Source organism: Citrus clementina, unplaced genomic scaffold (genome assembly GCF_000493195.1).
Source record: "Citrus clementina cultivar Clemenules unplaced genomic scaffold, Citrus_clementina_v1.0 scaffold_6, whole genome shotgun sequence".
In the NCBI taxonomy this organism is placed as follows: domain Eukaryota; kingdom Viridiplantae; phylum Streptophyta; class Magnoliopsida; order Sapindales; family Rutaceae; genus Citrus; species Citrus x clementina.
In genome coordinates, this window is record NW_006262139.1 from 59,855 (window position 1) to 71,468 (window position 11,614).

The following is an 11,614-nucleotide window of genomic DNA, read 5'->3' on the forward strand; positions in this document are numbered from 1 at the left end:
GTAATTTCATAGATCCAAAGCAAATGTAAGTAGTAAAATTTTGTAAGGATTAAGCACATTCTAGAACATGTAACTTAGAGGCTCATCATTTGGCAAAGTTTGCCATAGATTTTAAGCAGACAGTTATATGGGAAAATGAAATCCCGCAGGCCATTATAAATGTATTCAGAAAGTTGAAGCAATGAAAGTGTTACTTTCCCTTTTCAAAAAAAAAAAAAAAAGATGTTAGCAAAACTCCCAACTATCGTATTTGTGATTTTTTTGGCATTGAAATTATATTTTGCTATGTGTATAATCTGCTACATTTTTTTTTAAGAGTGAAGCTATCGACACCTCTTCATTATCATTATAAACCCTTCTTCAAATAAAATTACATTTAAGGACAAATAAGAATTAAGTACACGTACATTTTTTTCCAACAAATTAATTTATTTAGTAACTGATCCTTTTTTCTTTTTAATTTTCTACCTATCCCTTCCTATGTAACTAAAATAAATTGTATAAATTTGGAATAATCTATTATTCCTTTCATATTTCTTATTGATTAAATATTTATGACTTATGATTGTTTCAAATTATAACTTAAAATATGTGTAATTTAAGCCAATGATTAATATTCAAAAATTCATCACTTAGAAAACTTTTTAATTCATATGTACTTTAATAATAAGATTGCAAAAGAAATGAAAAACAACAAAATACTAATTTGATTTTTGGAAATAAAAATTAGAAGTGTACTTGAAAATAAAAAAGGACATTTTTGGATATAATATAAATATAACTGAAAAAGAGATTTCATGAGAAAATTAGGAAGTTGCTAATAGTCTAATTAAAAAAAGAGTTAAGAGAGTGAGTAAAGTCAGAATTCATTTTTAACTCCTTATTTTGCCAATATTCGAACTTAGGTAACCAGCTAAATAAAGTTGTTTAAAAAGTGCTCGGCTATGCCCTTGGGGCCATCCACTCGAGATAGTGGTTTGGGGAGTTCTTAGTGGGATTTTTAGTCCATTCTCTAGCAAAAAAAAGTTAATGTTGGTGTTGGGATTTGGAATTTAGCGTAGACCAAATTTAGGCTTCAACAAATTATTGGAAAAATAATTAGCCTACACAGAATCTAATGGTGAAGTGAATGTCATTTCTCAAATAATAAAGATATTTTTATTAATGCTAATTAATTTGACTGGTAAAAGTTTTTATAAAATATAAGAGATTCAGAGACTGAACTACACTCACAAATACACTCACATGTGTAAGGAGGAAATTGAACTATTAAGGAATAAAAAAATAAAAATTTTCATTAACTTCAAACTTGGTATATTACGAATGAATCTGCCATCATGCAATCATTAATGTTGACTCTTGGGTGCAAACTTTCTATTAGTTTACGATTCTTGTTGGTTCCCTCATACCGCAGCTCGTTGGTAGACAAATTCTATGCAAATTGAACATGAAAATTCTACAAGACTAGAAATGAATTAAGAATGTGACATTAAATATATTCCAAAATTCATGAAGAGTGATTCATCAATAATAAATTTTCACAAATTATAAAAGCATATTGATAAAAAAAAAAAGGATTTAAAAACTATTTAAAATCTGAGCTCGAAAAGATGTCGGGCTGGGCTGGGCTGGGCCTGCCCAGTCAATGAAAAACCCAGGCTTTTATTCTTAAAGTTTTAACACCCATAAAATTTTCGTATAAAACCCCTAACCTAAAGAATCCTTATTAAAAATTTACAAAGTTATAATAAATTTTAATAATACCACAATAATTCCAAGTGTGATTAATAATACAACAAAAAATTATTATTGTGTGAGAAAATAGAAATGGAAGGGAAGAAAAAACAAAGAAAAAGAGGAGAGAATTGTGGAAAGCATATGGGCTTATTTAAAAGGAAATTATGCGTGGATTATATACTTTTGTCCATTTATTGTAATTTCTATTAAGGTTAAAGTTATAAACTCCACATTTGTTCTAACTGTTTGATTAAAATTTAAGTAAATAAAGTAAAATTTAGTTTTTCAATTAAAATCAACATATAGCAAAAATCAAAAAAAGAAATTATTTTTCAGAATTTTTAACATCTTATTTTTTAATTGAAATTTATTAACATCTAATATAAAATTAATTCATTATCTTTTTGAGCTAATGCTTCAGTATTCTAAATCAAAAGAAACTTGTATATGAACAATAGAAAAGCATATATATATATATATATATATATATATATATATATTGTCTTATCAATTTACAAAATTTTTAACAAATAAAATAAAATAAAAGCAGCATATATGTAATATTTGGTTGTATAAAATAACAACAGTTCACTCTTATTCTCACTCTCATGGCTTCGCATCACCACCGCCTTCACTTTTCACAACTCCTCTTCATTTCTTCATTCTTATTTTTCGGCCTCTGCGTTTGTTTTCTTGCAAGCCCAGTTGCCGCTCAGTGCAAGAACCCGCCGGTGATCTTCAACTTCGGCGATTCCAACTCCGACACCGGCGGACTCTTTGCCGGACTCGGCTTCCCCGTCGATCTTCCCAATGGCAGAACCTTTTTCGGTAGATCAACCGGTCGTTTGTCCGATGGACGCCTCCTGATCGACTTCCTCTGTAAGTGGGCCTCCACAGATTACTCATTTCGGCTTATTATTTATTAACGTGCATATATAACCATACTTAAGGTTATTAAGAAAAATAACCAACTTTTGTATTAGAATATTATTATTTTATCACTTAATATTTATTGATATATTATTTTATTAGTAAAATTTTTGACAATTATTTTTTATTACTTAATATATTATTTTTAATTATTTCACCACCAAATTATCAAAATTAACCGATTTTTTAACTGAAATTATAGAAAAAGTCTATTTTATCTCTAAATTGTTTAAGTATAATTTAACACTCTAAATTTAAAAAATACAAAACTAATTATATATAAAGAAATGATTCATTTAATTAATTATTTTATATATCTAAAATAATTAATCGATAAAATGGTAAACATTTTACTTGGTAAAATTTTTAAAGTACCTAATATACTGAAATTCTTAAAATATTTATGTGACATTAACAATTTGTTAACGGGAGTTACCATTTTAAAGATGAAATAATAAAATATCAGATAATTTTAATGATAAAAATGATATGAGAGAAAATATTAAATGATAAAATAATAATATATTTTTTTTAGTAAAAAAATATGTTTTTTTTTTTGGGATTTATAAAATATGATGTTTTTTTCTAAAGCTCTAACCAAATTCACGTTCATCTTGTGTTGCGCACGTGTCAAGTATATTTAAAACGTTTCGTTTTGGGGGAAATAAGTGAGCTGGTTGGGGGCCGGTCCATTTTGTTTTTATGAGATTTGTTCTCGTCTCCCTCTATTTAAAAGGACACTGAGATCAAACCAGTGATCGTGGGCCCCGTTATCATTTTTTGTGTCTCTTGTTATGAATTATGATAAATAAATTATTGGGCAAAAAATTAACCCCACTTACATTGTCTAATATATTAAAAACAATTTAATTCATCCCAATAAAAAAATTGATCATTTTTCTTAAAGGATGCAAATACCTTTTACTCCTCTCTTGGACCGAGGTGAAGTGATTTTTGACCTAATATTTAGTAGAGCTATGTGTACCTTCCCCGTAAGTTAATTATTTTTAATTCTCTCTCCTCATCTCTGACATTAACCCCTTCATTTTTCCTTTATTTTTTGACCTAATATAAAAAAAATTTGAAGTTTTTAAAAGTAAATAAGATGATTTGAAGATAATCAATTTACAGTGAGAGTAATTCAAAATTTATTTTTAGCGAAATAGTCAATTAAACTCTTTATAAGAACATATACGACATGACTTTTTTTTAAGTCAAAGCTTGGGAATTTGTCTCATAATTTCACGACACAAAGGGATACCATGAACCAAAAAAGAAAGAGTCTGTGTAACCTATATGTGAAGTGGGAGAATCTCCATAACTTTTAAATTAAAATAATTACATTTGAAGTGTAATGCTTTTAAGCAACAATCCTCGGAAATTCAACCTGAATGATCTAGTTTTTAATTATATAAGAGACATGAAATCTCTGTTTTTTTTTAATTAATGTGATCAAATTTCAAGTACCCATGAATTTTCTGACATATGACTAGCACTGGGTCCAAATTTTACATTATTTTATTTATTTATTCTTGTGCAGGCCAAAGTTTGAATGCGAGTCTCCTAAGCCCATACATGGACTCACTGTCAGAATCAAAGTTCAATAATGGTGCAAATTTTGCTGTTGTGGGATCCTCTACCCTCCCAAAATATGTTCCGTTTTCTTTGAATATTCAAGTTATGCAGTTCCTTCATTTCAAGGATGTAAAGCAATTAGCTCGGCAAGACATGTTGAGTGTGCTGCAGGATTTAACTGTGAAGAGAAAAAAGAATGAGCTGGAGCTTGTTGTTGCGGTGTGCTGGGCCATCTGGTACTCTAGGAATCGTTTGGTGTTTGAAGGAAAGGATGAAGATCCAAAAAATTCAGTGGCCAGAGCAATTGCTATGGTGGAATCATACAGGCGAATAAAAGTTCCAAATGAACAAAATTCTCCAGGCCATAGTAGAATCAGTCAACTAGAATGGGCAAATCCTCCAAAGGGGTGTTATAAAGTCAACGTTGATGCTGCAATCAATGTTTCAAACCAAAAGGCAGGGTTGGGGGTAGTCATTAGAAACTCTGTGGGTAAGGTTGTTGCTGCAGCAGTCCAAGGAACTCCATATAGGGGAGATGTGGCGTGTATGGAGGCTGAAGCTGTTCTGTTTGGTATTCAGAGTGCCCAACAAGCAGCTGTTTTCCCAATAATTATTGAGTCCGATTCAAAGGAAGTGGTGGACCTATCTTTAAAGAAAAAGATCAGCAAGACTGAAATTGAGTGGAAAATTGCAGAAATCCAAGCAAATCTGGAAAATCAGAATGTGTCCTCGCTGTCATATGTCCCTAGAAGCTGTAACTCTATTGCTCATTCTATTGCAAAGATAGCTCTAGGTTTTGAAAGTCAAGTCTTTTGGCTGGAAAACTTTCCAGAACATATCAGATGTACTCTTGCTAAGTTCATCATTTGAAAAGCTTTACTTTTCTCATCAAAAAAAAAAAAAAAGGCCCGCACCCTTGAGCTTGTTACCGCTGGTAAAATTGGTAAGAACATTATGTTGATAACATGAAACATACATAAAACTTGTTGCTACTAACCACACTTGTGATATAAGTAGTAGTCTGTACCATAGTTAGTCCTGCCGGCAGAGTTATGGTGTGCCGGCCTGTGCCACGTATACATATGTTTATTGCATCAGGCGAAACACGATGGACAATTAAATTTCTTAAATGGTTGTAAAACTTGCTACAGATGGCTACTGCACTAGTTGTCTTGGGATTTAAACTATGGAAAAAATATCATGTTGTTGTATTCGGCTTCGAAAAAAAAAAAAAAAAAAAAGATCGTATCACTTGCGGACATACGCACTAACTTGTGAAAGTATCCATGCGATATGTGAATGAAATGATTATTTCCTTTTTTTTTTCAGGTTCAGGAAATTTTATCAACGATGAAGGTTTCCGGAATGCTCTTTACATGATTGATATTGGGCAAAATGACCTTGCTGATTCATTCTCAAAGAATCTAACATACGTTGAAGTTATAAAAAGAATTCCATCTGTGATTACTGAAATAAAGAATGCTGTAAAGGTGAGTAAGATATTTGATATCTAAATAATTTGTATAGAGAATGCATATGATGATCTAATTGTGAGCTAGGAAATTCAAGCCTTATCATAACAAATCTCCTGTTATATATTATATTTATGATATGCAGACTTTGTATGATCATGGGGGCAGGAAATTTTGGATACACAACACAGGGCCACTGGGCTGTTTGCCTCAAAAACTTTCATTAATTCAGCTTCTTCAGAAGAAAGATTTGGATACGTATGGATGCATTTCAAGTTACAATGCTGCAGCAAGATTGTTCAATGAAGCACTGCTCCATTTCTGTCAACAGATGAAATCTGAATTGGAGGATGCTACTATAGTCCACGTAGATATATTTTCCGTCAAATATGATCTCATTGCCAACTCCACCAAATACGGTAATGCTCCTTTCAATTTTCCAGATTTCCTAATGCTCTTTATTATATACAATCCTAGCTGGTTTATATCTGATCAAATGATTGTTTATTATTGTTTTCAAAACTTTTCTGCATATAAACGAGGAAAGCAAATATATTTACATTATAGGGAGAAAAATCATTTCATAAACTTAAATTACATGCTGGATTTTCCTTTGTTGAACTGCAATTGTACCTGATAATGGATTGAAACCGCAGAGTCCTCTCTGGAAGGCTCCGTTCAAAATTGTTCTAATCTCCTATTCATATATTCAGTGGCGAAGCTAACATCATTTTTCTGGGTGGGCTATATTTTTTTAAAAAATGAAATTTACTTCTCAAAAAATTTGTTTTATACAAACGAAATTAAGCACACTACATAAGCAAAAATCTAACCATAAAACTACAGAAATATAATGTAAATAAGAAAAATATTATCAAATATTAGATTTGTTTGTTTTTACTTTTTATAAATATTAATAAAGTAAATTTATAAATTGTAATTATTTTTTTTTTAAAAGCTAACCCCGGCTGCAGCCCGGGTTAGCCCACATTTAGCTTTGCCTCTGCATATATTTCATCATCAACCTTTTAGAAAGCTCTTATATGCAACTTTTCAGAACATTTAGAGCACCTGATTAAACTTAGGCTGTTTTCATTATTGTCTTCAAAAGCACTTATCAATGCTCCTAGCAAATACTCTTGAGTCACAACTTTAATTCCAACCTGAAAAGCTTTGTAGAAAAGTCCAATTCAAAGCAATTTTGGTAGTGTCAATGCATATACCATAATATTATGCATTTACATAGTATCTTTGGAAGAGCATAATTTTTTCCTTAGGAATCAAGCTCAAAGATTAATCAATTGTGTGAATTTACAGGTTTCTCAAATCCATTAATGGCATGTTGCGGCTTTGGTGGGCCTCCATACAATTACAATATACAGGCGACATGTGGTCATCGGGGCTGTCCAGTTTGTGCCGATGGATCTAAATCGATAAGCTGGGATGGCATCCATTACACAGAAGCAGCAAACGCCATAATAGCTTCTAAAGTACTTTCCATGGCTTATTCTACTCCGCGTACTCCTTTCGATTTCTTTTGCCGTAGTTGATGATCATTCAGTAGATTAAGATTAGATATGCAGCGCAAGCTATGAATTTATATGCTCTTGTTGTATCAGTTGTTTGGTAATCTTGTTGATAGGAACATGGTGATTTTAGTGTAACGGAAGGTTTTGCTTAATGGCAGCTTAGGCAATATCGCGTTGTTAATGCTGGTTTTTTTTTTCAATTTGTTTTTTTTTTTTGTTAATTACTATTAATATTATTATTATTACTATTATATTTTATTCAAGCAATTTTGAAGGTACAAAATGTTATTATATATATACTTAGGGAACATGAATGAGCACTAATCCTCAAAATTTGAATCAATTTATTAATTTAATAGTACATAAAGTAAGTTGCAAACAATCAACATTTGACAATTGAAAAATTGTACTCTCCATTTTTTATGAGATCATTTAAGAAGTTTTAAAAGGAAAACTACTTTCAATTACTACACTTGATTTCTTTTTCCAATGTTGAACGTATCCGTTTATAATAATTAATACGTTTTGAGATTCTCAGGTTATCACTTAATTTTTGAAAATTTATTTTTTTTGTCATAAATAGAGGTGGCTAGTTTTTACGCATCCTATAAATTCGATAACAACGTGACATGAATAAATGAATTTGAATAGGTCAATATTCACGCAATTATTAATGGATCAAGTCGGGACTTAGTTTAGTGTTTCTAACATGATAATTTATTTATAACAAAATTAACGATTATTTATATTACTTTTATTTATTTTTTATTCTTATGTTATATTTGTCATATTTTAAAAATGATTTAAGTTATATTTAAATTATTGATTAAAGTTTAATCAAGTAGTTCTATAAAAATAGATAATAAAATATTATCACTTTTCAACCACTCTTCCATAATAGTTTGTACAGAATTTTTTGTTACTCTATTATTATTGTATTATATTAAATCATATTTAAAAGGTGATTTAAAAAATTATTAAAATTATGTTAAATATGTGACAGTTATGACAGGATAATAAATGAATCAGGTAAGTATTTGAGATTTTTGACCCAATTAATAAATTGGTTAGGCTCGGATTAACGACGTTGCCGTCTAATTAAATAAATTTATTGCCAAATTAACATCTTACTTAGATTATTTTAATTACTGGCCGTTAGATGGACAAAATCCATCGTGGCGTGGCATGATGTAACCCGTTCATCCCACAGAACCTTGTTCGACTCTCCGTCCTCGGCTTGGTGAACTCTCCTGTTCCCTCCGTGAATGAACTTATTCCCGCCAAGAATATCTAAAACCCCACCATTAAACCTTTTCTTCATTGAAAAAGGGGGATTTTTTTTTTTTAAAAAAAAAACAGAACCAATTGAAAAGATTGAAATTTTCCCGATAATTTTTCTGGTTATTTAAATTTCTTCATCATCAATGCAGTTTTTATTAAACCCATATAGAAAATATTGTACTAGGATTGCATTCTCTGCTAATTCTCAAATTTCTCGATTTGCCCGATCAGGCAAAATCGAGAATGCCCGCAAAGTGTTTGATGAATTGCGTGATAAGAATGTTGTTTCCTGGAACTCAATCATTGCTGGTTACTTCCAAAACAAGCAACCCATTAAAGGTCATCAACTGTTCGATAAAATGCCTCAGAGAAATATTATTTCATGGAATAATTTAGTTTCTGGGTATGTGAAATGTGGCATGGTTAGCGAAGCTAGGAAAGTGTTCGATGAAATGCCTGAGAGGAATGTTGTTTCATGGACGGCGATGGTTCGTGGTTATGTTGAAGAGGGCATGATTACAGAGGCCGAAACATTGTTTTGGCAAATGCCTGAGAAGAATGTGGTTTCTTGGACTGTGATGTTAGGTGGATTTATTCGAGATTCTCGGATTGATGACGCAAGGAGATTGTTTGATATGATGCCGGAGAAAGACGTTGTTGCTCAGACTAATATGGTACTTGGGTATTGTCAAGACGGACGTGTAGATGAAGGTAGAGAAATTTTTGATGAGATGCCAAAGAAGAATGTGATTTCTTGGACAACAATGATTAGTGGGTATGTGAATAATAATAGGATAGATGTTGCTAGGAAGCTTTTTGAAGTGATGCCGGAGAAAAATGAAGTGTCTTGGACAGCTATGTTAATGGGATATACACAATGTGGAAGGATACAAGATGCTTGGGAACTTTTTAAGGCAATGCCAATGAAATCAGTTGTTGCTAGTAATTCGATGATTCTTGGATTAGGACAGAATGGAGAGGTGCAGAAAGCAAGGGTGGTCTTTGATCAAATGAGGGAGAAGGACGATGCAACATGGAGTGGAATGATTAAGGTTTATGAGAGGAAAGGATATGAATTGGAAGTTATAGATTTGTTTACTCTGATGCAGAAGGAGGGAGTTAGGGTGAATTTCCCATCTTTGATTAGTGTTCTTTCTGTTTGTGCTAGTCTAGCGAGTCTTGATCATGGTAGACAGGTTCATTCTCAACTGGTGAGATGCCAGTTTGATGTTGATGTGTATGTTGCCTCAGTTTTGATCACAATGTACATAAAATGTGGTGAACTTGTGAAAGGAAAGCTAATCTTTGACAATTTTGCTTCCAAGGATATTGTGATGTGGAATTCTATTATCAGTGGTTATGCCCAGTACGGTTTGGGAGAGAAATCTTTAAAAGTCTTCCATGAGATGTTCTCTTCAGGTGTCATGCCAGATGACGTTACCCTTGTTGGAGTTCTTTCAGCTTGTAGCTACACTGGGAAAGTTAAAGAAGGGCGTGAAATTTTTGAGTCAATGAAGTCCAAATATCTAGTGGAACCAAAAACTGAACATTATGCCTGCATGGTTGATTTGCTTGGCCGAACAGGTCAAGTTGAAGATGCAATGAAGTTAATTGAAGCCATGCCATTTGAACCAGATGCAATTATTTGGGGCTCTTTATTAGGTGCATGCCGAACCCACATGAAGTTGGATTTAGCTGAAGTCGCTGCGAAGAAACTTCTGCAGCTTGAGCCCAAAAATGCTGGGCCTTACATCTTGCTATCAAATATTTATGCATCTCAAGGTAGATTTCATGATGTTGCCGAGCTGAGAAAAAACATGAGGAAAAGGAATGTGATAAAGCCGCCCGGTTGTAGCTGGATTGAAGTGGAGAAAAAAGTACATATGTTCACTGGCAGGGATTGTGTGAGCCATCCCGAGCATCCAATGATTATGAGAATGTTGGAGAAGATAGGTGGGTTGTTGAGAGAAGCTGGGTATTGTCCAGATAGCAGCTTTGTGCTGCATGACGTGGATGAGGAAGAAAAGGTGCATAGTTTGCGGTATCACAGTGAGAAACTGGCTGTGGCATATGGCCTTGTGAAGCTGCCTGAAGGGGTGCCCATTCGTGTCATGAAAAATCTTAGGGTTTGTGGAGATTGCCATTCTGCAATTAAATTAATATCAAAAGTTATGGGCAGGGAAATCATTTTGAGGGATGCTAATAGATTCCATCATTTCAAAGATGGGTTGTGTTCTTGCAGAGACTATTGGTGATTAATGGATCCAAGGGGATGGAGGATTTTGAGGCAGTGGTCGTGCTTACCTAGTCAGCATGGGTCCAATAGAATTTTGCACATAACTGCTGATGGCTGGGTACATTTTAGCTAACAGCCACAAAGCTTAGGATTCATAAATGATACATAATCCAGGAGGACGAAAAAGGAAACGACTGAAGATAATAATTTCGAGATGCCTATATACTGAAATTTATGATCACAAGGTGATGGATGTCCAATTCTTCTTCATCGCTTGTGCAGCATTTGTTCTAGGATGTCTGTAGAATTGTCCTCCAATATGCACAGAGGCTGAACTGTATGGTTTACAAGTTGAGAGAGCTCCTGTTTGTATGGTTTACGAGTTGAGAGAGCTCATGTTTGTTGTACCTATAAGTGTTCGACTCATGTACCAAACCATGACTACAAATTCCGCTGCAGTAGCAGTTTTTAACTGGATACCGAATCCTAATTTGCTTCCGTTTAGGTGCCATTCAGCTCAGAACTGACTTCCAGTCTGGTATGCATATTGGCAACAAACTAATGCCTTTTACCTTTCTGCAGGTGATGCCACATATTTTTTTCTAGAGTCTTGACACAAACACAACCTTCAATCCCATGTTGCTGGGAGATATGGCTAATGGTTTTCTTGCGCAAGCTACTTCAAGCAAAGTTCATCGATCAACCTGAATATTGTATTTTTCTGTTCGAAGTCCTAACATATATAGCTGCAATTGCTGTCAAGACTGAGTCAGTCTTCTTGTTGAATGGATAACTTATTCTTTTGCTTATAGGATGATAAACTTTTATCATTACCATTTGTACTAAACGAATGA

The 11,614-nt window shown here is 33.0% G+C and overlaps 2 protein-coding genes across 2 annotated transcripts; both read left to right on the forward strand.

The window, feature by feature from the left end:
• The first annotated feature begins 2,280 nt into the window (after nt 1-2,280).
• On the forward strand, nt 2,281-7,410 carry LOC18038096 (GDSL esterase/lipase At1g09390). The gene is made up of 6 exons (XM_024181507.1): nt 2,281-2,616; nt 4,208-4,368; nt 5,149-5,185; nt 5,572-5,732; nt 5,860-6,133; nt 7,032-7,410. The coding sequence occupies exons 1-6, from the start codon at nt 2,346-2,348 to the stop codon at nt 7,262-7,264; spliced, it is 1,137 nt and encodes a 378-aa protein (XP_024037275.1). The 5' UTR covers nt 2,281-2,345; the 3' UTR covers nt 7,265-7,410.
• A 1,185-nt stretch (nt 7,411-8,595) lies between these two features.
• LOC18039732 (pentatricopeptide repeat-containing protein At1g56690, mitochondrial) lies at nt 8,596-11,538 on the forward strand. Its single transcript, XM_006428173.2, has one exon. The coding sequence runs from the start codon at nt 8,668-8,670 to the stop codon at nt 10,777-10,779; it is 2,112 nt and encodes a 703-aa protein (XP_006428236.1). The 5' UTR covers nt 8,596-8,667; the 3' UTR covers nt 10,780-11,538.
• Nucleotides 11,539-11,614: the final 76 nt, after the last annotated feature.